At 37.4% G+C, this 26,848-nt stretch overlaps 1 protein-coding gene across 3 annotated transcripts; it reads left to right on the forward strand.

Moving 5' to 3' along the window:
* The first annotated feature begins 338 nt into the window (after positions 1 to 338).
* LOC307129324 (cystathionine beta-synthase-like) lies at positions 339 to 26,846 on the forward strand. 3 transcript variants are annotated; one of them, XM_079821638.1, is made up of 15 exons: positions 339 to 539; positions 2,406 to 2,762; positions 9,125 to 9,231; positions 13,000 to 13,134; positions 13,617 to 13,696; positions 13,817 to 14,021; positions 14,492 to 14,583; positions 14,798 to 14,923; positions 15,869 to 15,953; positions 16,049 to 16,154; positions 18,312 to 18,389; positions 18,626 to 18,760; positions 19,975 to 20,083; positions 20,402 to 20,486; positions 25,116 to 26,846. In XM_079821638.1, exons 2-15 carry the CDS (start codon positions 2,413 to 2,415, stop codon positions 25,250 to 25,252), a joined length of 1,830 nt encoding a protein of 609 aa, XP_079677764.1. In that variant the 5' UTR covers positions 339 to 539; positions 2,406 to 2,412; the 3' UTR covers positions 25,253 to 26,846. The 3 variants fall into 3 exon arrangements, with proteins under 3 accessions (XP_079677764.1, XP_079677765.1, XP_079677766.1); XM_079821639.1 differs by lacking the exon at positions 339 to 539 and adding an exon at positions 1,355 to 1,554 and having other exon boundaries at positions 25,116 to 26,764; XM_079821640.1 differs by lacking the exon at positions 339 to 539 and having other exon boundaries at positions 2,263 to 2,762; positions 25,116 to 26,764.
* The last annotated feature ends 2 nt before the right edge of the window (positions 26,847 to 26,848 follow it).

Here is a 26,848-nt window from a genome sequence, read left to right on the forward strand (position 1 = left end):
TAATGTTATATTGTTGACTATAGTTTTAATGGGCTATTTTTGGAAAATGTAATGAGCTATTTTCTTTTACGTAAACCTACAAGATATTTTAACGGAAAAGATCGGTCGGTCATTATTGCAAGAGAAGATATAAAAGGTACGCGTATTTCAGACTCGATAACGATTTTTTTTTTTTGTTGTACTTATTCCTAAATTAGTATAATAAAAGTTATTGTTAATTAACTATGTTAGAAATAAATCGGTCAAGTGCACCTGAGTAACACAATCCATTTGCTGGAGCTCACAGCATAGAACTCTATTCAGTGGGCGAAGGCACGACTCAATGTCGATGTTCCATTGGTTAGAAGAAAGAACAGACACCCCCGTCGTAGCCAATCCGCGCTCTACCCTAACAAGGTATGCTGGTACCCGATTGGACGCCAGCTTGACTCTTTAATGCATGTGAGCTGCTGCCAAGCCGACTTCATTTCACATAAGGATAGGTCATCAGTGTAATCGGACCTCACCGGCTCGCGAGTTCGTCTCTATCTGATAGTCAGGTGAGTGAAAAAAATGCCTGTTCGTATTTTAGTCGTTAAGCCCTGAAAAAACAACAACAACCTTTTCTTGATAATGACAAAGACACGTTAAAGTCATCATCGGCTACACTAATACACAGTGATGTTTGTATCTGAGGAACATACCCTAATCGCTTGTATTCCACTGAAGAGGAGAGTTTTCCACATACAAATGATCACATTTCATCCGCATGTCGTCAGTGATGAGAATGCGGCGCGAGCATGATGAAATCGCCCCCTGCGTCAGCATCACGATCAACGCGAGCACAACGAATGCAGTAGCCACGCGATTGCGTCATCTTACTTTACTATGTTCTTACATTAATAAGATGCTCATACATGTTTTATATTCCATACCTATGGTGGAGAGCACCCATTTGCAATTCTTTTGAGTAATTAATTGATTTATTAACCATTCACTTTTCACTATCATTTAAGCCAGATAACTGGCGATTCCAGTCTTTGCTATTTATTTATTTTTTATAATGTTTGATATTATAAATGCCAGAGGATGTTATATAAATGTACATTAAAAAAAACTCGATTAGGATCTCAAATAGCTGAGACTTTTTGAGAGCGAGCCAACTCTTTTCTTTATCGAATTTTTGGTTATTTGCCAAAATAAATAATCGAGGACATTTTTATTTTATTTTTTTATATGGTTGAACTTTTTCACTTAGACATTGTTTCGGGGTTGTTCAGTGTACAGTAACTACCATGACTAAACAGGGTTTGTAGGAGTGATCCCTCTGTACAGACTAACTGGCTTTGCATCATCTTGTAATGTCTAGAAAGCCACACCTCTTCCCTGAAAGTTGTCAGTGTTAGGCAGAAGTTTCTTATTCCACTGTGTTGGGTTCACAGTAGCTTAATTTCAGAGTATGGATGACTCTTCCATGATTATGTTACTAATTGCTGTCTATTGAGAGCAGAGATAGCATGCAGATAGTAGAAGCTACAGTCAAAACATCCCTGATGTCAAGTTTTTCTCTCTTTGGTAATGCTAAGTGCACTTTTGGCTGAAAGGCTTTGTTGGTGTTTTGTATCACTCTACTGTTCATTGCATAAGAGTCACTTCCTGGCAAATTTACAAGCGCGTGAGGTTATGAACATGAAAAAGTACAGCCGTTCTGTTCTGAAGAGAGCCCTAAACATCTTCAGCTCCTGTTGGAACTGAATGCAAAGCTAGTGGCAGTTTTCCACAGGGATAAAATCGACAGTTTCACCTGGATTCCAATGCATCTCCTTCTCTCAGTCGGTCATTTGTTTTCGTGCTTATTCATGCTTTGACCTGGAGGAAGTTGAGGCAATAATAAGGGTGGTTGTTTTGTATTCATGTTTGACGGTTGAGACTATAGAGATTTATAGACCTAATCTAATAGATATTGTTATCAAGAAGTGAGTGTTTTTGCACACATTCTGAGTGATATGTTCTCTGATTGTCTTTAAGCACGCAAAACAGTGTTATCATACATTGAGATGCACTACTTCATGTAGACAAAGTTGACATTTTTGGTGAGCAAAGCACCATAAATATTATCTTTTAGATGGCGTTTGAGACTTCCGTGGAACTTGTACAGTGGTTTGGCTTCTTATATGGCATGTTGTGATCTGTCAGTGTTGCATAATCACTTGGATGACATGAACCCAGTATTTAAACATAATATGAGTGACAATGATAACGAACATCTAGAGCGATGCACCCACGTTTATGATCAAAGGGTTGTGTAATTTTCTGTTCAAAAAATAAATGTGCATAACCATTCTTTGGATGATTGGATACTGTAATACAGTAAGTACAAAGGAAAGCCTGCTGGTGAATGCCACTTAAAATGTTTCCTCTCATAGGTAAGCCATGCCATCAGTACCATCTAGTTCAGAGTCAGTTGGGACTGGTCCCATCTGCCCACATGCTGCCAAGGTCCTCACAAATGCTGCAAATGGAGAAACTGGCATCAACGTGGATGGCAAGCTGAAAGTCGATGCCATCTCAAACGGAAATACTGGGCACAAGTTAAACGCGAATGGCACACCCCATGTAAATGAATCAAATGGTCACCATGTGAAGAGTACAAATGGAGAGCACACAGAGAATGGATCAGAGGTCACCATGGAGAGGAAATGGATTCGACCAGATTTGCCCAGCAGATGCACCTGGAAACTTGGTGACCCAGACACCGAGTCGCCGCACAACCACTTCCAACGGTAAGAATGCAGCACCTTAAAGCTGTTACACACTTTCCTCAGAATTCATATGTGTCAGTGTTGAGGTTTTAAAGGGACTGTTTACCCAAAAATGAACATTCAAATTGTTCCAAAACGATATATATTTCTTTGTTCCTTTGAACACAAAGGAAGATATTTTGAAGAATGTCGCTAACCAAACAGTTCACCATTGACTTCTGGCAAAGTAAAGCAAGAAGAAATTAAGAGGCAATTATACTTATTGTTATTAATTGTTTTTATTTAGTAATAATCACAAAACAATTATAGGCTATTTATTATTTTATAGTCATGTTGAATGGGTCAAAAACAGTGGAAATGTGGCCTATGTTGGGGTACCAGTTTAGGACCCATGACCAGTAGTGAAAAATGAAGACCAAGAGTCAGGAGTGCAATTAATTAAAGAGAAATTTACTGAAGAATAGTTTCATCAGCAGAAGCCAGCTTCAGTCTCACAAGGATTTCATAGGCCGCGCTCCCTCTCTCCGCCTATCGTACATACAATTTCTCAACAGTTATACTGTTTTCAAGGTCTAGCCCCATCATTAGATGATTCTGATTGGCTCAAAGAAAATGAACAGTCATGGTAAATTTCCACACATTGGGCCCCATTCATGAAACACAAGCAGAACGAATGTGTATAAATCGTTCGTAAAGCCGCTTTGATGAAAATTTCCAGATTCACGAAAATGTTCGTATTTTCAAAATGTAAGTTGGTAAGAAAGAAATGTACACCTGCTCCCTACCATGTGTAAATGGTGCGTAAAACATTTGAACGTTCTGTGTTCTAATTTAGGCAAACTGAGGACATTGGATTTTGATGTACCATAATCATATTTCAAGAGTTGATTTGCCCCGTCTTTTTTTAATTTATTTTTTACTGTTCAACGTGGGTAATATGCAGCGCTCGTCACTGTCACTTTTTACCCGGCCGTCCAATCACAGTGGAGGAAGGGCAGGACAAAAACTACACCAACCAATCATCCGTACAAAAATCAGTACACTGACTGAACAACAATAATGGAGAAGTTAATACTGCTTTTTACTAGTGGTGTAACGGTACACAAAACTGACGGTTTGGTACGTACCTTGGTTTTGAAGTCACGGTTCGGTACAGCAGTTTTACAAAATTGCTTTTTGTTTTTATTAAACAGTGGTTTACTGGGAAAAAAAGTCTCTGTCCTTAAATGAATAAAATTATAACTAAAAGTTTATTGAAGATATTGCTGTAAACTATATAGGGAGCCCTTACTTGCACATTTATATTAAAGGTTAACAACAGAGCCCAAACCATTTTAGCCTAAATCGAGTTGCTATTTATTTTTAGGTAACGTATAATAATCAACACTCAAATAACATACTAGTATGCAAACATGTAAACTTCACATAAGGCAATTTTTGCAATAACTTCGAAATCTAATTATAAAATAGTTTTTTCTCCAATTCGTTGTTGAAATATAATAATTTATAAACACAGTGTCTGTCATTTTCATGACAGGTTTATTTAAACATGCATGAAATAATCAAGACATCATTAACAGTTATAATGATAGGCTAATATAGGTCATAGAGTTGATTTCTATAGTGAATACAATTCTGTGGACACTGAATGACTGCCTGAGGTAAATGTGATGCTACATGACATTGTTTAGTTTTCAAGCAGTTATTGAGGTCTTTCCGTGGTTGAAAAACTGATTGAGCGATTACAACGCATATGATACGTGACAGTCAGTTGTAATGTATCCTCAACACACCTTCAGATGTTCATTCATGTTTATTCTTTACTAGATGAGATGATCGATCGCATTCACAGATGATCGCGTCCACGCGTGTGGCACGGCCGCTTGAACTGTGATCAGTCACGCCACATTAAAGAGCATCAAAACAGCATTTATCGTTTGAATTTCGTGATCAAATGGACTGAATACTTCATATGTTTGTGTGGGAACTCAGATTGAAGTGTGTTCCCCGCTTAAAACAAGCCGACTGTTAACTATTAAAGAATGCATTCGGAAACCGTTCGGGACACGCGTGCACCGAACCGAAAGCCCTGTACCGAAACGGTTCGGTACAAATACGTGTACCGTTACACCCCTACTTTTTACTAGTAACACATTGCTGCCATGGATATTCTGTATCATATTCATAGCAATCAAAGTATCTCCGATAGAAAAATGCTGCTCTTGCAAAGCGCTTACAAGCGCAACCAGCTGGCCGTTTTCAGAAGAGCACCAGGTGTTTTTAGCTGGCTAAAATGCTTTGATGGAGACATGATAATTTAATATTTATTGCTAGGCATATGGCAATTAGTCTCTTTGCAATATACTGGAGCCAAACCTGAGAAAGAAGTCCAGAAGATTCCACAGCGTTCCTGGCCACGTCATTTGCAGTTGTAACTCATGGGCCTGACTAATTATGAATATATTTACGAATGTTTGGAATTCATTAATATACACGTGTAACTACCAAATCTGTGGTATACGAAGCGTTTGTGAATCTGGAGGAGAGTTTTCGTAAATGTCCATTTTACGCACAAATTACTCAGAATTTGCTCATATATTTACGAAAGTTTCATGAATGAGGCCCAGTGTCAGTTAATCAGATTCACGTGTCCATAGATCACTTGTTGACGCTTTCACCCCGGAATTAGGTACATAGTGACCTTCCAGATCTGGAGCAGGCGTCAGCTTGCCCAGAACAACAAGTCCACCCATCTCTTAGGATGCCTGTAATCCACCTCCAATACTGATCTGTATCACACAATATTACACTCATACACAGAGACACAGTCTCTCCAAGGTTGGAGTTGGTGAGTTCCAGCTCTAACCAGAATGCTCCCCAAAACATACTGATAACATGTGCTTTCTCTCAGTGAGAGGTACAGACAATAGTACAGGCAATATTCATAAAATTCTTTAGTGTTTCAGTAAAAGGAAATATGAAAAGGAATACAATATTATATAAAAACGAAAGAGCGATCCATATTTCATCTCTGGAAGCCGGGCTAAGTGAGCAAGCACTGTTACTGCACTCCTGTAAGGTTAGGGGTGTGTGATGCCTCCAAAATCCAAATACATGACTGAAATCAAGTGTTTGGCGACTAGGGGTGTAATGGTACACAATACTGACGGTTCGGAACATACCTTGGTTTTGAAGTACGGGTTCGGTAAAGCAGTTTTACAAAATTGCTTTTTATTTATAAAACAGTGATTTACTGAGAAAGGGTCTGTCCTTAAATGAATTAAATTATAACTAAACGTTAATTGAAGATATTGCTGTAAACTAGGGAGCCCTTACTTGCACATTAATATTAAAGGTTAACAACAGAGCCCAAACTATTAGCCTAAATTCAGTTACTATTTATTTTTAGATATAATAATCAACACTCAAATAACATAGACGCAAACATGTAAACTTCACATAAGGCAGTTTTTGCAATAACTTCTAAATCTAATTATGAAATAGTTTTTTCTCCAATTCATTGTTGAAATATATAATAATTTATACACAGTGTCTGTCATTTTCATGACAGGCTTATTTAAACATGCATGAAATAATCAAGACATCACTAACAAGTTAAGTAGAATATAATAGGGGTGTAACGATTCATCTACTACATCGATGTATCGATTTATTTTCCTACGATCTAACTACATCGATCTGTGCTCGGCAAGTTGGCCTTCCGGACGACATATATCGATCTAACATCGTTTTAAAAGGTAATCAATCGATTGTATCGATCATAGGAAATAACGCATTGGATTTAAGCACGTCAGACTTTAAATGGATGTTTTTTCTTAGCACTTTTAATGATAAAGGCGTTAAACGTTACTCGATTCAGTCTGCCTATCTATGACATCATCGCAACGCACGCACCAGCAGCAGCGCTAAGAAAACAAAACATATAGCATGGCGGATGGCAGAGGAGAAGCCAACCAGCGAGAAATTATCAAGTCACCAGGAGAAAGAGCTAAGTTAGTAACGTTTTACCTGTACTTTCAACCCTTGCTAAATGTTACCTGTGCATTCCTGGGACCAGTGTGCCAGCAGAGCGAGTTTTTAGTACAGCTGGCGACATAGTGAACGTACAGAGAAGTGTTCTGCGGTCAGATCATGTTGATATTTTTGAAAAAGAAATATGTAGAGTCATTGAAGAGTAGTTGGTTACATTTTATCTTTTGTTAAATATTGTTTGTTTATTAAACTGAGAGTAGTAGCAGGTTCAGCCAGTTTATTCAAACTGAAGAAATGTTGGTTGCACTTTATTTTTGATATTAATATTGTATTTGTATTATTTTAATGTTGAAAAACAACAGCAAAAGTAACAGGTACACCTACTATTAATTAAACCTGAAGAGAAGTTAGTTGCACTTTATTTTTGATATTAATATTGTAATATTATTATGTTGGAAAACAAAAGCAGAAGTAGCAGGTTAACCTACTGTTGAAATGTTGGTTGCACTTACTGTGCTTTTATTGAAAATGTATTGAATATTGAAAATGAGAGCAGAAAAGGTTAACTTCCTTTTAATTCAACCTAAACTGTTGGTTGCACTTTATTCAAATAAAATTTGAATGCATTTGCCATTAATTGTTGTTTACTTGTTTGTTTATATCCATAATTAATTGATACCTGATTCCCTTACAAGAAACAACAGGAATCTTGGAAACTTCACCTGCACTGACCAGTATCCAGATATTTATTTCAGTCACACAATTTTTGGCTAAAAAGTTACTGAATCGATTTCAGGTCACTGAATCGTTTCGGATCGTATCGTTCTAAATGAACCAAACTCGTCCTTGAATCGTATCGACAACCTCAAATCGTGATACGAATCGAATCGTTGTTAAAACGAATCGTTACACCCCTAGAATATAATGAATATAACGGCTAATATAGAGCATATATTTAGTGAAAGAGTTGATTTCTCTAGTGAATACAATTCTGTGGACACTGAATGACTCCTGAGGTAAATGTGACTCTACATGACATTAAGAAGTTATATTGAAGTCTTTCTGCCGTTGAAACAACACTGATTGAGCGATTACACCACATACATGACAGTAAGTTGTAATGTATCCTCAACAACATACCTTCAGATGTTCATTCATGTTTATTCTATAGGAAGAGATGATCGATCGCGTTCACAGTCGCGCGGCCTCTTGAACTGTGATCAGTCACGCCACATTAAAGAGTGTCAAAACGCCATTTATCGTTTGAATTTCGTGATCAAATGGACTGAATACTTAATATGTTCGTGTGGGAACTCTGATTGAAGGGTGTTCCGCCCTTAAAACAAGCTGACTGTTAACTGTTAAAGATTGCATTCGGAAACACGCGTGCACCGACCCGAAAGCCCTGTACCGAAACTGTTCGGTACGAATACGTGTACCGTTACACCCCTATTAGCGACACATCACACATCCCTAGGACAGACCCTCAGTCACCACTCAGAGACAAAATACAAACTTTAGAAAACATAAAGGAAGAAACAAACAATCCGTGGTTCTCTTGATTAAGCAACATCATAACTGGAAAGAATTATTAAAAATCATTATAATAATATAGGAGGAAAAATATTGATTAAGGCTTTGATTATGATTTTAATTCGGATATATACATGGGTATATTGAAGTGGCAGTGGATTTCAGAATCCAACCTTTCACCTATAATATATTTTCTTTTTTTTATGTTAAGCATTATTTCTGAAACCGATTTCAGTTGGCCCTTGCAAAGTTTTTCCTAAATCATTTAGACCTAAAAGGATGGGTCAGACTGAAAAAAATCTTTAAACTGTCCTATGCATGCATATTTTATTTGCTTTCCTACAAAATCTGTGAGTGTGATTGTTCTAGACAGTATTGTTGTTTTAACTCGGAAAGGAAAATACAATGGTTTCATTTATGAGTGAAAACATGACAGAAACATGCAATACATTGAGTTCAATTCTCATTTTCTTCTTTCATTCACATTTTTTTGTTAAATATTGGTAAGGATTATTTTCTAACTTTAGGAGAGACATGACTATTACCATCTATATGTTTAAATCTCCTTCCCCTGGTGTTAAAATGTCTGCCTTTTTACTACACAGTGTCATGAACATTCATGACCATGGAGGTAACTCCTGTTTAACAACAGTGTTCTTTCAGGAAGAATGACTCGACTAGAAATGTTACCCTGAATGACCACTCCTTAAAAATACTCTTAAACCAATATCACAGTCTGCAGAGTCACAGTGATACAGTCAGTTCTGTTGTGGTTCTTTTATGGTTGACGTTTACCATAATGTGTGTTTTGTGGTAGTGCATGTGTAACTGCATAACATGCTCCCTTTTTCTCACAGGACAGTGACACCCAGTATCCTCCCCAACATCTTAAGCAAGATTGGAGAGACCCCACTGGTCCGCATGAACAAGATTCCCAATGCTTTTGGCCTCAAGTGTGAGCTTTGTGAGTATCTGTAAAATATGGGGGCAGAGGATGTGTCTTCACACCTGGTTTCATTTTAGTGAGCAGCACTCTTTTTTTTGTGTTTCCTGCTGTGTCCTATGAGACACAAAAGATCACATGATCATTTAAGGACAGCCTGTAAAGTGCATGTGTCGGCACGTGTGACTGGGTTGGGAAGTAAGGGGCTGTGTGGAATGAGGAATGCAGGTGTTAGGTTTCGCTCTTCTCAGCTGAGCGAGGACGTGAAGAAGCGAATGTTCCTGGACTGACCGTACTGTACTGAGTCATGGGTCCATGCACTCAAAATGCTTGAATTAACTATGTATTTACTCAAATCACATGCACTTATTTAACGCATCTATTTTTAGAAATAAGCTGCATCTGAATATGCATACTTCCCTAATACATAGTAGATGAAAAACTGTATGTGAATGTCAGTATGTCTGACAGTTTTCATGAAACAAAATCTTGGCAGAAGTAATTGGTTACTTTTTGCCTACTGAAGTATGAATCTATTGGACACTTTACCATCCCATGAGACCACGGGAAGTTGTGAATGGCAGCGAAGCAATGCAACTGACATTGTACACATCACATGACACGACTAATGTAGTAAATCCATGCTTCACACATTCATACTATATAGAATGTACTTTTTGTTGGTCATAAAAGAAGTACTTACTCTGAGAGTATGTGATTTTTGGATGCAGCCTTAAGCCTCTTTCCACCGAAATTACCCGGAACAATTTGTCCCAGGAAGTTTTTTCCCAGGAACTCTTTTTCCCCCCAGACCTGCTGCTGTCTGCATTTCCATAGCGGTCCAAAGTACTGTGAAGATTAGTCCGGTGACGTAGGACTGTGCGCGACTTTCCAGAGCCCACTGGATAAACATAATAAAGCCTGAACCTCGTCGTCGGTCCATCGGTTGTATTTTTTAAACTCCATTGTTGATTTGAATAGCAAACAACTCTTACTGCGTGCACCTCAACAGACTTTTAGGTTGAAATAAAATGCTGCGTGAACTCTACCAACCAGCATGTTCAGCGCCCAAGTCCCACCCCCGAAAGTTCCTGAACTTTGAAAAAGTACTACCTCGCAAGCAGGGCCGTTTTGAGGGGGAAATCTTTACCCAGAACTTCATTTAGACCCTGGTTCCTGCGGTCGAAACACACCGAGTACCACCCTAAAGTCCCTAGTTCCTGGGGAAAGTTCCCGCGGTGGAAAGGCGGCTATAGAGTTTCCTAGGATCTTTACTCATGAAAGTGTATCGGCGAGGTATTCCATAAAACGGTGTTAACCTTCACAAAAACTTTGAACTCTTAGTTCAAATGAACCCAAACCTTTCTTAATGGTGGTATATCGGTTCCAGAAATGTGGCCTGGAGTTATTTCAGTCAGCCCAGAGTTTGAAGAGTTTATGCTCATCCAATGAACAGAGGGAGACATTGTCAACAGAGCTTCGAATGCAGGCGTCATCAATGAAATGATGATAAAAATTGATAAAGAATGGCTGATTGTTCTTTAATTCTGTCTTTGATTATTTTTTTTTTATAAATTCTATAACGCTATAATACAATATTGTGTGTAATCTATATTTTCACACCTACTGGAACTTCATCATCAAGGTGATGTACTGATGTATGCACCAAATACCTGATGTTTACCCGAAGTAAACTAACCCTGGAACATAAGGCTATGACCATTGTTGTGGCTACTTGCATACCCTAAAAGTTTTGTAAACCCCAAAAAGTTTTAGTAAGCAGAACTGACAGATTTTTATTTTGTACATTTAATTGCCCTTAACTTGAAATATTTGAATAAGTCAATTAATATACATTTAACTTAAAATTATCATGTAACCAAAACTTGGTTAGCTTTAGCCACCTAATTCAGTAAATGCTAACTTGCTAATTAGTAACACAATGCTTTGATATTCAGCAATTGCTATGCTATGTCGGAGTACAACAGTATAGAACATTTAACATGCTGTATATCTGTTCTCAAACTAAGCTCATGCTCCACTCGTCACCATGATAACTCCCAAGAAATGCCACATAACAGCATAAATTAGCATAGCAAAACATTAAACACCACTAAATATCCCATTTAACATTAATCTTGCACAAATAACATTTATATAACGCTTAATTTGAGCATTTACTCTCCCTTTTCGAGTGTCATGGCAAAGCATGCTGGGTAATAGAAATCCCAACCCAGTTTGAGTTTTATTTAAGTTTGTCTAAATTAAAAGAAACTCTATGAATTCTAAATTGAATTCATAGAACTCAAAACAATTAAAGGGTTACTTCACCAAAAAATGAAAACTCTGTCATTAATTACTCACCCTCATATTGTTCCAAACCCGTAAGACCTTCATTCATCTTCGGAACACAAATTAAGATATTTTTGATGAAATCCTTAGACTGCTAGGTATTTAAAACATTGTAAAAATAGTCCATGTGACTCCAGTGGTTCAACCTTAATTTTATGAAGCGACGAGAATACTTTTTGTGCGTAAAAACTGACAAAAATAACATCATACAACAATTTCGGTCTAGCCTGTGCCAGTCTCCTTTGCGGTTTCCATTGTAAACAGTGCAGCGTTTGATTGATGAATGAAGGCCTTACGTGTTTGGAATGACATGAGGGGGAGTAATTAATGACAGAAATTTTCATTTTTGGGTGAACTAACCCTTTAAACATTTGCATTACTTAAAATGTTTCAGTTTTATGAACTCAAAAGAAAAGGAAAGTTCAAAATACTCAGAAAAGTTAATTTGACCGAACTAATTTGTTTAATTTAAGTTTACCCAACTCAAACCAATTAATTATTTTGAGCATTCGGGTTTACAGTGTATTGGAATCAGAGTTGTGGAAAAATACCTGGGTAAGTCGCTTAACCTGCTTTCTGGAATACCTCCCAAATCTCTTTAGAACAGCATTCCATTGTCTCGTCTACGCCCTGATTAAAACCAATCTCCTGGGAAGTACAATTTCTCATCCTCAGATAAAATCATTTAAAGATTAAAAAAAGGCCTTCAAAATACTCCTTAGTAATTCATTGGGTTTGCAGCAGATGCATACCTCACATGGCCAGGTTGTTGCATTGTATTTTTGCTTTTGGTTTGGAACAGACGCATTCTGTCAGAATGTACTCAAGGACCTAAACCGAAACTCAATGCATGCTTTGACAAAACCAGGCTCACAAAATGGCTGCAGTCATTGTTTTCTTTTGTGAAAGGTGAGCAAGTTTAGCCGTTTGGGTCAAAAGTGCCGCTGGGCTGTAGTTAAGCCCCTCTTTAGTTTAATGAACGTTGTTTGAAAGTGCTATTGTGTGGAAGTCAAAGCCTTTTGATTTCTAAATGTTTTAATGAGCTTTATAATGGGGATTCAATATGTCTAGCAATTTCATGTGAACAAGATTACCCTTTGGCCAGTTGAGCTGACAGGCTTTGGCATTACAGATGTAGAATTAGCTGACTAATTGTATCGAGGTTGGTGCATATTTCACATTTGCATGTGTGGCTGTGTGTGGTTGGAATGGTGTGGGGGTTCAGGTTGGACAGAAAATGGCTTCCATAGATTTTAAGTCCACCGTGTATTTGCTGTATAGACACAGGTATAGAATAAATAGTGCAATCTGGATGAAAATACAAAGGTATTGCCAGTAGGTTTGGTTAATACTTTGTAATTGCAACATACCTAAATGGAAAAGATTGTTTACTAACTGTTTTTTTTTTTGTTTTTTTGTCTTTCTATCATTGTCTAGTGGCTAAATGCGAGTTCTTCAATGCTGGCGGCAGCGTGAAGGACCGAATCAGTCTGCGAATGGTAGAGGATGCCGAGCAAGACGGCATCCTTAAACCAGGAGACACTATCATTGAACCCACATCAGGAAACACAGGTGTGTGTGTGTGCACCATTTGATACCATAATACTTATTAACTTCATTTATTTTAAAATTTTTCTTGAATGTAAGTACTAATTGTTTTTAACCGTGCCGTATTGAGAAAGAGCCTCTGCTCCATTTAGTTTAATCCAGACACCTGAATGCTGGAGGACCAGTTAAACATGTCATGTGCCAGCTAGTATGGCACCAAACTCAAAGAATGACTGTTCAAATAGTCTATTATTCAACATCTTTTACACTTACTAGTCAATGAACTAGCGAAGATTGTTTATCTTAAATAGTGATGCAGACTAATTAATACAAAAAACACTTTCTTATGCATTTCTTTTTCTATTTTGTACTTTTCTGGACAATGTTTGACACTTGGTATTGCTAGCACTTCTCGTGTTTTGCTTCCTTAAGTTTACTCGCTTGTTGTAAACCTCTTTTATAAGTCGGTTTGGATAAGTGTCTTCTAAATGTAATTGTTTTTTCAGGTATTGGACTTGCCCTGGCAGCAGCAGTAAAAGGTTATCGCTGCATCATTGTCATGCCTGAAAAGATGAGCATGGAAAAGGTGAAGTTATCAAGATAAATATGGTGTGGGTGTAAATCTGAAGGATTTTGTCGATATCTGTAGTGTGTGTGAAATGTGTGTTTGCATAGTCATGTGTTGCGTGTCCTTACATGCTCCCAGGTGGACGTGCTCCGCGCTCTGGGTGCAGATATTGTTCGTACCCCTACCTCTGCTCGTTTTGACTCTCCGGAATCTCATGTGGGTGTGGCTTGGCGTTTGAAGAATGAGATTCCTAATGCTCACATTCTGGACCAGTACCGTAATCCCAGCAACCCCCTGGCCCACTATGACACCACTGCAGAGGAGATTCTGGTGCAGTGTGACGGTAACTGCAGAATTTGTGCAGAAGCAACATTGTGGATTTTTTCAAATTAAACATTCACCTCTCACTTCAGTCATTTGGATTATTTTTATGAAAAAGCTCATACTTTACCAGTGGTTCTCAACCAGGGGGGCTCAACAAACTTCCACGAAGCCTCAAGTCTTACAATTATTTAAATTTAGTAGGGCTGGGTATTGACACAAATGTCATGATTTTATTCAATTTTGATTCTCAAGCTTTTGATTCAATTTCGATTAATTTGGATATAAATCAGTTACAGTACATGGCAGATTTTCTCAAGGAAAAAACATAATGCTGTAAACTATGTCTCTGACTATGAATCAGTTGGTACTACACTAAAATATTAAAGGTTACAATTATATTTGTATACAATCACCTAAATTACACACAAGGAAGTTTTTATAATTAACAGTTATAATTACATAATTAGCCAAGTTTTTGTGTTTCTATAGGTAAAATAGACATGCTGGTGGCTGGAGCTGGCACTGGTGGCACCATCACTGGCATCGCCCGCAAACTGAAGGAAAAATGCCCCAATATCAAAGTGAGACTCCGATCGGTTCATGAATGTGTTTTTCTTCAGTTTATAGTCCTTAAAGTATTCTTTTTTTTTTTTAATTTAAGTAAGCTTTTATTTCACAAATCATAGTCATTACAGAATAATTGTATTACTTTGGAGAGACCCTTATTTGCATTTATATTTATATAAACACCTTTTTTACACAGCCTTTTCATGTGTTAATGTCTTTGTTCCTCAGATTGTTGGGGTCGATCCTGAGGGCTCCATCCTTGCTGAGCCGGAGGAGCTGAATAAGACTGATAAGACTCAATATGAGGTGGAGGGCATCGGATATGACTTCATCCCCACTGTTCTGGACAGATCTGTAAGTGTGTATTTGCACAGAAGCAGAGGCGGACAGTAATGAAGTGTTTTTACTTTCCAAGTAATTTTATTTTTCAAGTATATGTACTTTATCAGTGTTCTTCTTTGGAAAACTTTTACTTCACAACATTCCAAAACATAATATTATAATTTTTACTTCACTACGTTTCATATTGAATTTAATGTAATACTTATTTACATTAAAAATGTTGTACTGTATACTTTTACTCAAGTAAAAGTAATTCAAAGTTTTGCTTAAGGACAAGTAAGAAAGTACTTCATTTTTTTATGTAATTAAGTATTAAAGGTAAAAAAAACAACCTTTAATTTATGAAATGTAGTGCAGTAAAAAGTACGACATTATGCTTTGGAATGTAGTGAAGTAAAAGTTTCCCAAAGAATATACATATACTTGAAATATGTTCTTAAGTAGAATGTAAAAATACTTAACTACTGTCCGCCTCTGCACAGTAGGTTTTGATGCAGTTGAAATTACATTTGATGTTTACTGATGGCAAATGACCATTCGTCATCTCCTAAAATTGTAATGCTTTTTCAGTGGTTGCCATCTGACCTAGACCAATATGGATAATTTTAAAGCAAAATTATTGCAAATATATGCCATATATAGTGGCACAAACCACACAGAAAAGATGCACAGATATTTACATTTTTTCCAGATATTTAAATCTTGAAGTACATGGATGTCACACCCCTTTTTACACTGTGAGAATGTAGAAACGTTAGGAACCCTTCTGTTGACTTTCGTAAGTGTTTGCCAGTTTTTATTTGCAGTCTGCACCATGGTCATGATACTGTGTATTTTATAATTTCTCTAAATGAAAATAGCAAACCGTGGATGTTTGATGTCACACTTCATTACAACCCATGCTAGATAAAATCCATGCAGTTTTTTTTTTTTAAAACCACATTTTCTGTTTCTCAGGTGGTGGATAGTTGGTACAAGTCCAATGATGAAGAGTCCTTTTCCATGTCTCGTATGCTCATCAGAGAGGAAGGTCTTCTGTGCGGTATGTGACTCATAATTTATCTCTCTTGTGAAATCTGCCAGTGTGAAATTTAAGTGTGTATCATTCTAAAGTCTGTTTTCTATCACTCTTTGTAGGCGGTAGTTCAGGCACAGCCATGGCTGCAGCAGTGCATGTAGCCAAAGAGCTGAAGGAAGGCCAGCGTTGTGTGGTGATCCTTCCTGACTCCATCCGCAACTACATGTAGGTTTCAGTGTTCCCAGCATTTTAGTGTGCTTAGCTGTGGTGTGAATGTGTGTTTTGTGTTGCCTGGTAGATTAAGCAACAACAATACTATTGTGATGTTTTAGACTTGAACATAGACAGCCGGTATGTTGGGAATTGTATGCCACCGTTCTACCAGATTCGAGAATCTGCTTTGAAGCTGAAGCTTCCCAAAATGCATTGATGATTTTATTTAGTCTTGTCTACTAAACTAATCTTAAGGTAGTGGTTAAATTAGTCAGTTAGCTGCACTAAAAGTAGCTAACTACATCAATACTGTTTAAGGAGGAAAAATCATGGAAGTTTTGAACAACAAGGAAGTTCAGTTTTGATCTTTTGACAGTTAAGATGTCAAATTTGCCCATTGGCCCCTCTCCATCATGGCCTCCTAATCATCCCTATATACAGATTGGCTTCATCACTCTGTCTCCTCTCCACCAATCAGCTGGTGTGTGGTGGGCGTTCTGGCGCAATATGGCTGCCGTCGCATCATCCAGGTGGATGCTGCACATTGGTGGTGGTTGAGGAGATTCCCCCTTCTATATGTAAAGCGCTTTGAGTGCCTAGAAAAGCGCTATATAAATGTAACTAATTATTATTAATTAAATTAATTAATTAATTAAGATGTTGTTATACTATACAAATATCCTGTATGTTTTAAGGGAAATTTGAATTCTCAGTTCATGACTTCATTAAATAAATATAATATATGCTGGGTTTTTGAGCTGTGTGGATCACAAGCTGCTTGCATGTAAATTAAGTGTAAATTAAGAGTGTCAGAGCAACTGTTTACAGTAATTGCTGCTCTACATTAACTCATCTCTGTATCTGATATAAGTTTGAGTCACTTATAATTACATGCAATGTGCACCAACCATCTTCCCAAAATTGAAATTAGCACTTCTAAAACGACTGCTGTCAACAGAATAAAGGATCCCCCCCCCCTTACAATACGTTTTATTTTTGTTTGTTCATTTGTTTTTTTCAATTAGTAACAGTAGCCATAACTTTATTTATTTATTTATTTATTTATTTATTTATTTATTTATGGAATCGCAAGATTTTGGGCCTACAACAATCACATCAAATGTGGAGGTATTTTTTCTTATATCACATTTTAAATCACAGTTGCAATTTTTATTAGAAATCCCCCTCTCAACTAGACTGGGTAAACCTAGCCTGATCTGCCGGCGATTTGATTTCGCCCTGCAGCTCAGGCTGAAAACCTGTACATTTGGGCTGCATTATGACAAATCATAATTGTTGATTATTCCCTTAAAATTGTAATTGCAATTGTATTAATTACGATTATTCTATAGCGTTAAGCCTCAAAAGTCAAATATGCATTGGTTTGGTTTCTTTAAATAAAAAATAAAAAATATGAATGGTATTATAATGTTAAACTAAAAATAAAAACAATGGGGGGGGGGGTACACTTATATTATTCTGTGTACCAATAATTAAGTACACAGAATAATATAAGTGTACTTTTTTTTTTTGTAATTGCGATTACATTTTATTGAACGATTACATAATTGTGGCATCCGTAATTGTAATCACGATTATAAATTCAATTAATTGTGCAGCCCTACTGTACATTAATTTATCCTGCTTCTGTCACACTTTTGTGGAAATCAATCGCAGACTGGCTTAACCATCTGGCGCGCTATTGGCAGGTTTAACACAATGACGGATAGAGAAGCGATGGGCCGATGCCCGTTGATCACGGCTCTTGTGGTCTGATTGGTTGAAGGACTATCCAATTGTGTGTGGAGTCATTTGAATTATGCTCGTTTATCACTCCTCTTGTGCAGTAGAAAATACCTAGCAGACTCCCCAGACCAATGTTCAATCTTAAATTGAGCTTGGTCTGGTGATAGCCAGACAACCTCTCAACCTCAAAAATAGTGGAGCACAAATGTTTCCCATGATACAGTGCACTCATCATTCCACAGAACTCCGTAAACAGAAACTCCACTTGATAATGTGAACATAAACCATGTGACGACAATGTACCATGCTTTTGAAGCTGGTTTGCATAACTATATTCCAGATTATGTAAAAAAAAAATGTATATGCCATAGACTATATATTACACGCTTAGGCTTGGCCTAAATGCTTTGTTCTCCCCATTAGGTCTAAATTTCTTAGTGACAAGTGGATGTGTGAAAAGGGCTTCCTGAGTGAGGAGGATCTTGTTGTCAAGAAGACATGGTGAGTGTATACACATACACACGTACGCATGTTGTCTTTGGAAGCACGCCTGTTATTTACACACAGATGCAAATATAGTCTCTCTCTGTGTCTGCTATTATACTAGGCTGCATTACTGCTACAGTTATGCTTCTATATGTGGAGGCATGTTCACTCCCCCAGATTACTCTGTCTGTGTGTCCTCTTATGAGCTTTTACTATCTTTCCCCGTCCACCCTGCCCTCATCTCTCGGTAGGTGGTGGAATCTGACTCTACAGGAGCTCCGACTCTCCGCCCCCCTGACTGTGCTGCCTTTAGTGTCCATCAAGAAGACCATTCAGATCCTGAAAGAGAAGGCCTTTGACCAAGCACCTGTGGTAGACGAAGCTGGGTAGGTCATTCAATCAGAAACTAGTTCACCCAAAATGTGGCCAGTTTGTCAATCCTTTTAAGATTTTAGTCTCATGGCCTCAAGAAGAATCACAGTGCTAATCACTCAAATCAATGCAGTGTAAATTACTGTTTGTTTAATGCCATTATATAAATTTTTCAACTGAACCTATTATGTTCTGTGTTAAAAACGATGCAAGGATGTCTGAGACGATGAGAGTTTTTGATGGATTTCACTTTTTAAAAAAAAAATTTTTTATGTGATGCGCTCTTAGAAATATAGAGGGAAATATTTTACAAATCAGTTTTACCGTTTGACGGCTGGAAACTTTGAACTAACCTTGCCAAAATATCTGATATTTAAGTTACTGATGTTGACGCACAATAGTAACACAAACTACTTTTTTAAACGACGTTTAATTTTAGTTAATGATTGTTCATGTAACTTTGTTTGTATTGTAACTTTTTTTTTTTTTCTCTTTTATTATGTTTTCCAGACCGTTGAACGCCCTTTTTTGCCCCATCAGGAATAGTTTGTGTATGTGTGCATGCACTAATTATATATTAATAGTACTTATTATTTTATATACAAATATTTTTCTAAAATGATTACAAATAATTGCGATAGATGAACTAGATTCTATTTACTCCCAAGTGAAAAAGCATATATTTCCACTTTTCGATGATTTTATTTATTTTTATTGAAAATAAATGCCTTTCCAATATGATATGTGATGGGTAAAGGGAGTAGAGCAAGTTCGGCAAAAGGCGGATTCGAACTTGGGTCGATTTGCATCAAACCAGCTCTTCCGTAACTTTGTCTGGCTCAACCAGATGTCAGTGGGCAGAGTTAGAGTAAATAACCTCTGCCAACAAGGCGGGCTCTTTGCAACTGGTGTAAATAGATACTCCGTTTTTTTTTTTGTTATTTTGAATAGCTTCATACATTCTGATATCCTGGCCATTTGTGTACCCCCCGACATTGCTCATTTTGGAAAGTCTCCCTGATTTATATCATCGGCTCATTAGTAGGGTCTCCAAGTGTTTCGGACAAGGGAGACACCCAAAATGTACAGTGCTGACGTCTAGATTGTGGCTTAATAGATCTGGACAAAAAAAGAGTGTCATGTCATTGCCCAAAATATTAAAATGATCAAACAGATGGTAAGCGAAGGAAGGTGTGGCTCAGTCTGGTGTCTGGTTTTCTCCCTGTAGGCAGATTCTGGGCATGGTCACATTGGGGAACATGCTCTCGTCTGTCCTGGCTGGGAAGGTTAGGCCATCTGATCCCATAAACAAAGTTCTCTACAAACAGTTTAAACAGGTGGGCACGCGCACACACACACAGACCTTTCTGTCATTCTGTACACACAACAGAAGGTTCAAGAAAAAGTATTCACACAATTTGTTCAAACAAACCTTGAGACATCGGAAATCCTTATAAGTGCATGTGGTGTTGTTGTTTTTTTCCTCGCTCTAAATGCGGGTTGGATCTAATTATATGATTGTTGACTTGGATGAAGAAGCAAATAATAGCTGAATAATAATGTTCATTGTATGTGTCAGAGTGAAATATCAGCACACCCAGTACTGACAGAGGTAATGTGATCTCTCAATAGTCAACTTGTCTCTCTTCCTGTAGGTGCGCCTAACTGATAACCTGGGCAAACTCTCACGCATCCTGGAGACGGACCATTTCGCCCTTGTTGTGCATGAACAGATTCAGTGTAAGTCAAGTTCTTTAACTGTTTTTACCTTTTCACTAACTCCATTTTCTTATTTTTAGTCACGAATATTACTATACAAAAGTTTGGGGTTCGTGTGTGTGTACATTCGAGGACACATTACATTGATCAAAAGTGACAGTAAAGACATTTATAATGTAATTTATAATATAATCGATTTATATTTAAAATGTACTGTTTTAACACTGATAATATTTAATGTTTGTAGAGTGTAAAATCTGCATATCAGAATGTTTTCTGAAGGATCATGTGACAATGAAGACTTAAGTAATGATGCTGACAATTCAGCTTTGTCATCGCAAGAATAAACTGCATTTTAAAATAAATTCAAATAGAGAAGTTATTTTAAATTAATAATATTTCACAATATTACTATTTGTACTGTGTTTTTTATCAAATATATACAGCCTTGAACAAAAAAGTAAAAAATCCCCAAACTTTTAAATAGTTGTGAATATTTGGAGTTTATTTAAATCAAAGGTTTCCCCATACATGCATTTGTTGTTGTTGATCTAATATCTTTTTTTTTTTTTCAGTCTTAACCTGTTAATCATTGTGATTTGTGTTCTCTGGTAAAAACAAAACAAATCATGAATGATAAAATAGAATCGCTAGCCAATAATTACCTGTGAAACCAGGGTATTAACACTATTCCCAAAAAATCAACTGCTTTACACAATCAAATCACCCTTCACCCTTCACTTGGTAGAAGTTGCCAAATTATACAGATGCCAGAATGCCCTCAAACCAAATGTGACCCAGACTTGCTTCGATACTACAGGTTATGTTTAGTAATGTATCGGGTCACCACTTGATGTACAATGTAAAGTTTGGGTCCTTAATCAAAACCGTTGGTGAATGTAAAACATTCTCACATAAGCGTTGTAGACAAGCATCTACATCACATGACCGAATTAACAGGTATTGTACAAAATGTACAAAGTCTTTCCATACAAAACGCTGCACTATTCAGGAACAACAGACTTATTCATAGAGCTTAATGCAATACAGCACCAATTCCTGATACAGGACACGTGTTTTCCTGATCTGAGGATCGCTCTGTTTGCACATTGCTACATTGTGTACCGGTTGAGGGACATTACACCTGCAGTGGCATATACTCAGCCAAGTGCTATAATAACACCACTGTGAACTTTCCTTTTTCTAGCTAAGGTTAACTAACATTACATAATAAAGGGCTGCTTTTATACACTATATTACCAAAAGTTTTGGGACGTCTGCCTTTACATGCACCTGAACTTTAATGACATCCCATTCTTAATCCGTAGGGTTTAATATGGACTTGCCCCACCCTTTGCAGCTACAACAGCTTCAACTCTTCTGGGAAGGCTTTCCACAAGGTTTAGGAGTGTGTTCATGGGAATTTAACCATTCTTCTAGAAGAGCATTTGTGAGGTCAGGCACTGATGTTGGGCGAGAAGGCCTGGCTCGCAGTCTCTGCTCCAGTTCATCAAAAAAGGTGTTCTATCGGGTTAAGGTCAGGACTCTGTGCAGGCCAGTCAAGTTCCTCCACACCAAACTCGCTCATATCTTTATGGATCTTGCTTTGTTCACTGGTGCGCAGTCATGTTTGAACAGGAAGGGGCCATTCCCAAACTGTTCCCATAAAGTTGGGAGCATTAAATTGGCCTGAAAAATGTCTTGGTATGCTCAAGCATTAAGAGTTCCTTTCATTGGAACTAAGGGGCCAAGCCCAACCCCTGAAAAACAACCCCACACCATAATCCCCCCTCCACCAAACTTTCACCTGGCACAATGCAGTCAGGCAAGTATCGTTGTCCTGGCAACCGCCAAGCCCAGGCACGTCCATTGGATTGCCAGACAGAGAAGCGTGATTCGTCACTCCAGAGATCATGTCTCCACTGCTCTATAGAATCCAGTGGCGGTGTGCTTTACAACACTGCATCCGTTGCTTTGCACTTGATGTAAGGCTTGGATGCAGCTGCTCGGCCGTGGAAACCCATTCCATGAAGCTCTCTACACACTGTTCTTGCGCTTATCTGAAGGCCACACAAAGTTTGGAGGTCTGTAGTTATTGACTCTGCAGAAAGTTTGACTTTGCGCTGACCCCGCTCTGTGATTTTTACGTGGCCTACCACTTCATGGCTGGGTTGCTGTTGTCCCCAATTGCTTCCACTTTGCCTTGGAAGTGATTGGACCACCTGAATTCAATGATTTGGGGGGGTGTCCCAATACTTTTGGCAAATATAGTGTAGCTTTCCTAACATTATTGTAAATAAAAAATAATCAATAGTGTTATTGTAGCTTCATTGATATACTATGCACTTTACAATCAGCGTTGGGGGAAAGTTACTTTTAAAAGTATAGTCACTCCCTGAAAAAAGAAACTGTTTTCACATCAAAAGTGAAATGAATTAGCCTCAGGCTGAAGGAAATGCAAATTAACGTCTGTACAGTATAGGGTGCTGCTCAAACTAAGCTTTCAGCTATGCTGCCATTCTGGATTACAGAATTATAGGACACAGGAAGATAAATGTGATGTTTATCTAAAATCATGCTTATTCGCATGGTTGAATTGGATCTTTGAAGGTCATCAGCAAAGAAGTTGTTTAATTAAGTAAATGAAATGCATAAAGTAACATTTAATTATTCCTGGTTTGAGGAATGCTGAGTCTTTGTTTTTTGTGCAAGTGAGATGAGTTAATGCATGCTCTCTTTAGTCTAGAACTACAATAAGCATCATGTTAACACAGCGCACACGTTACTCCCAATTTCTCTCAACATGGAAAATGGAGATAGCCTGGTCTTACCAGACTCTCGTACATTTCATTTGTACAGAGAGTCTGGCCACTCTCCATTGACAAGCGTTAACTTCCTTGTTGAAGTTTAAAACTATTGGATCTGCCCAGAGCCACTCTGGATCTGCCATAACCAATCGATAATGTTTGGTCGTGACGCATGTCATCTCAAACTAGCGCACCACATCAACGTCATCGTTCTGAGCCACTCCCTCTGTTCGCTGATTGGACCGGTTAAAATTTGATCTGAGAAAACCAGAGAATGTACCGTAATCCCAGACGGAGTACTGAAGGAAAATGAAAATTGAGCGGAAGTACGTAGGAGGGCGGAGCCAGGCTATACAGGAGAGGTGTCTGCCAATAAATGGGGAAGCAAAGTAACTTGCATTACTTGTTTGAAAAAGTAACTCGGATATTGTGTTGTAAATTTTAAGTAATGCGTTACTTGAGAAAAATAATCTGATTACATAAATCTCGTTACTTCTAAGTGAGTTACCGCCCAATACTGTTTACTTTTTAAGGTTAATTTTGTTAAAATTAGCTAATTACATTAGTTTAAATGAACTATCAATGAACAATACTTGTACAGTACAGCCAGTGTTGGGAAGGTTACTTTGGAAATGTAATAGGTTACAGATTACAAGGTACCCTATTTAAAAAGTAGTATAACTATTTCAATTACTTTATTAAAGTAATGTAACTGATTACATTTGACTGCCTTTCTCATTTCCAGCACTGGAACAAATTTTTTCACTTGTCATGGTGGCAACTCTGTCAGGTTGTATCTCAAAGCTTTCAGCGACAGTAGTTTTATAGTAGCTATAAAACATTTGCGACTAAAGCACCGTTTCCATCCAGTGAGTCGAAGATAACATAATCGTCACTTCCTGATAAACTACCGCTAAAAAAATCACTAAGAAACATAGTAGACGCCACCATATATAATAATTTTCGTATGTAATAAATTATTTGCTGTTTGGGAACGCAGTCGTGTAAGAGGGAAATATACCGAGCATCTTTGACAACAGACTTCTGAAAGACCAAAACAGGCATTTCAGATGTTTTGCAAACAAGATTTTTCCGCTGGTTAGTACAGTTATGCTGTTACATTGCGAAAGTCACATGATTTTCTTTATGCGCATAAAGGAATTTATTCGGTAAATGCGTTTCCATCGTAGTTTATGCGCATGTTTTCATATCGGATAGAAAATTGATCCTACTCAAAAGAGCGCATAGGTTTTTTTAATGCACATTTTTAGATTTTATGCACATCTTGGCGTTTCCATTCAGCATTTTTTGACGCGATATCCCAAAATGCGCATAAAAATAGGTGAATGGAAACGTAGCTAGTGTGAATTGATGTGGTGCTCTGCAAATTCAAACAAATAGCATTGCTTTACTAAATGGCCTTTAAATGGCAAGAGGCATCGTGCACATCAAAAACGAGCAAAGCAACAAATTAATATTATGCAACATATCCTAGATTTTTACAGAAAATATTCAGATGTAACCCCTTTGTAAACATTTTCATAAGTAACTCATTTAATTACATATTTTTTCTCAGTAACTAATGGATTACAGTTACATTTATTTTGTAATTAGATTATGTAATTTAGTTACTCGCCAACACTGTGTACAGCATTCATTATCCTTAATGTTATTTGAACATTTACTTTTAAGATCAAAATTAAATGAAATGCATATTTTTTTATAGGTTTGAGTTAACAATAATAACCCAGCACCCCGTGCAGATGAAGTACAGTAAATACAGACTGTGATGTCATTGCAGTGGATGGTGTCCTCAGTCTGAATTGCAGTTTCTGTCTTACAGACATGAGTGATGGATCCCCCAAGATGAGGCAAATGGTGTTCGGGGTCGTGACAGCCATTGACCTGCTGAACTACGTGGCCACACGTGAGAGGAGGGAACGCTCGCTGTCCGAGTGCTCTCTGTCTGAAGAGCAGTGAACGAACAGGACTGGGAACACAATGGAGGAGCGTTATTGTCCTCTCTTGCTCTCTTTGTTTCTCGGCACCATGGAGTTTCTTTCTTAAGTGACATACTCGGTTTTAAAGAACAGTTATGCTTTTTAGAAGTAAGAGTCAATATAGTTTTTGGTCATTCTAACACTCTTTCGTTCTTCTTTAGACTCTCTTAATTTGTAGTTCGATTTAGGTGCTTTGTTAACCAGTCAACATAATGAAGTAATCTCTCTGGTCAATCAACCACCCTTTGCAAATTTGATTTTATCGGTGTATATATTTCATTGAATGTATTTCATCCTTTCAAAAACTCTGCATGCAGTTTAAGTTTTTCAGCACTAGATTCAGATGCTCTCTTGTCTAATCTTCAGCTATGTTGCCACCTAGTGACTGCAATAGTTTACAACAGTCATGGAGACTTTCCTCTTCATAAAGCCATGCTCTGCTTCTTGGCACAATGATCTCTGCAGTGTGTGGGGAGTTTTGCGGGCATGATTGATAATATTTGACAAAGCAAATAATTAAGTGTGTTTGGTAAACCAAACTGCACCCAGACAGGGTTACTTGGTATTTTTCTTGTATTGAAACAAGATATGATATAGAATGTAAATAAATAATGGTGGTTCGGACTTGCTTAAAACACCACTCTGTGTTAAGCAAATTTGATAATTATTTTCATTTTTCTATGTTCTTTTTGTCTGATCTCTTGTAAATCAAAGCTGTAACTTATGGAGACTGAATAAGATTGTTTGTATATAGAAGTCGATGTGAAGTGAATGAATGTGATTAGGTTGATCTCTTGTTTATGGTTTTTGTGCACGCTGCTGGAGGTCTTTACATGTTCTGTCATTTTGATTTTGCTTTATCTTGAATCGTATTGCTGTATTAAATACTGGTTACAAATAAAGGCTATATTTCCAGAAGCAATAGAGATTTTATGAATGGTCTTGTCACAGCACTTGTCTTTCTGTCTGCTGGTTAGCTTGTAACAGAACATTTTATTCTGACTGGTGAGAATCCTACAGGTTGTGATCAGTCTACCCCGAACAATAATGGTGAAAATGTTTTCAATCTTTCAGATATTGTTTTGTAGCCAATTAATATGGAAGGGGACAAAAAAAGAGAACGACTAAAAAATATACATTGGAGTGTGAAAATTAGCCCTGATTTCTTACATTTATTTTCGTAAACCAATAAAGTTACATTTAGTTAATGTGTTAACTAATATAACGTTGAGAAATACACTCATTACAGATTTTACAGTTTGTTCACTGTTTCTTAGTATTTTTGTTGTGTTCCGTTTAAAACCTATTTCATATCTCAAGGTGATTGGGACACTTTTTGCCATTGAGATGACTTGGAAAAAGTGTCCCAATCACCCTGAATTCACCCTACATTTTATTTGAGGCAAAATTACTTGAATCTTGTTTTCTTAAAAGTGAGTTTGTCCTGTGAAAATGTCAGTTAAAGTTCTAATTGTAGACTACTGCGTTTATAATTGGTAAAAAAAAAAAAAAGTAATTCACTTAAACTGATCAGTAGCGCCACCTGCTGGACTAAATTAAAGGCATTTCTCAATAC

This window comes from Gobio gobio (assembly GCF_949357685.1).
Source record: "Gobio gobio genome assembly, chromosome: 7".
Classification (NCBI taxonomy): domain Eukaryota; kingdom Metazoa; phylum Chordata; class Actinopteri; order Cypriniformes; family Gobionidae; genus Gobio; species Gobio gobio.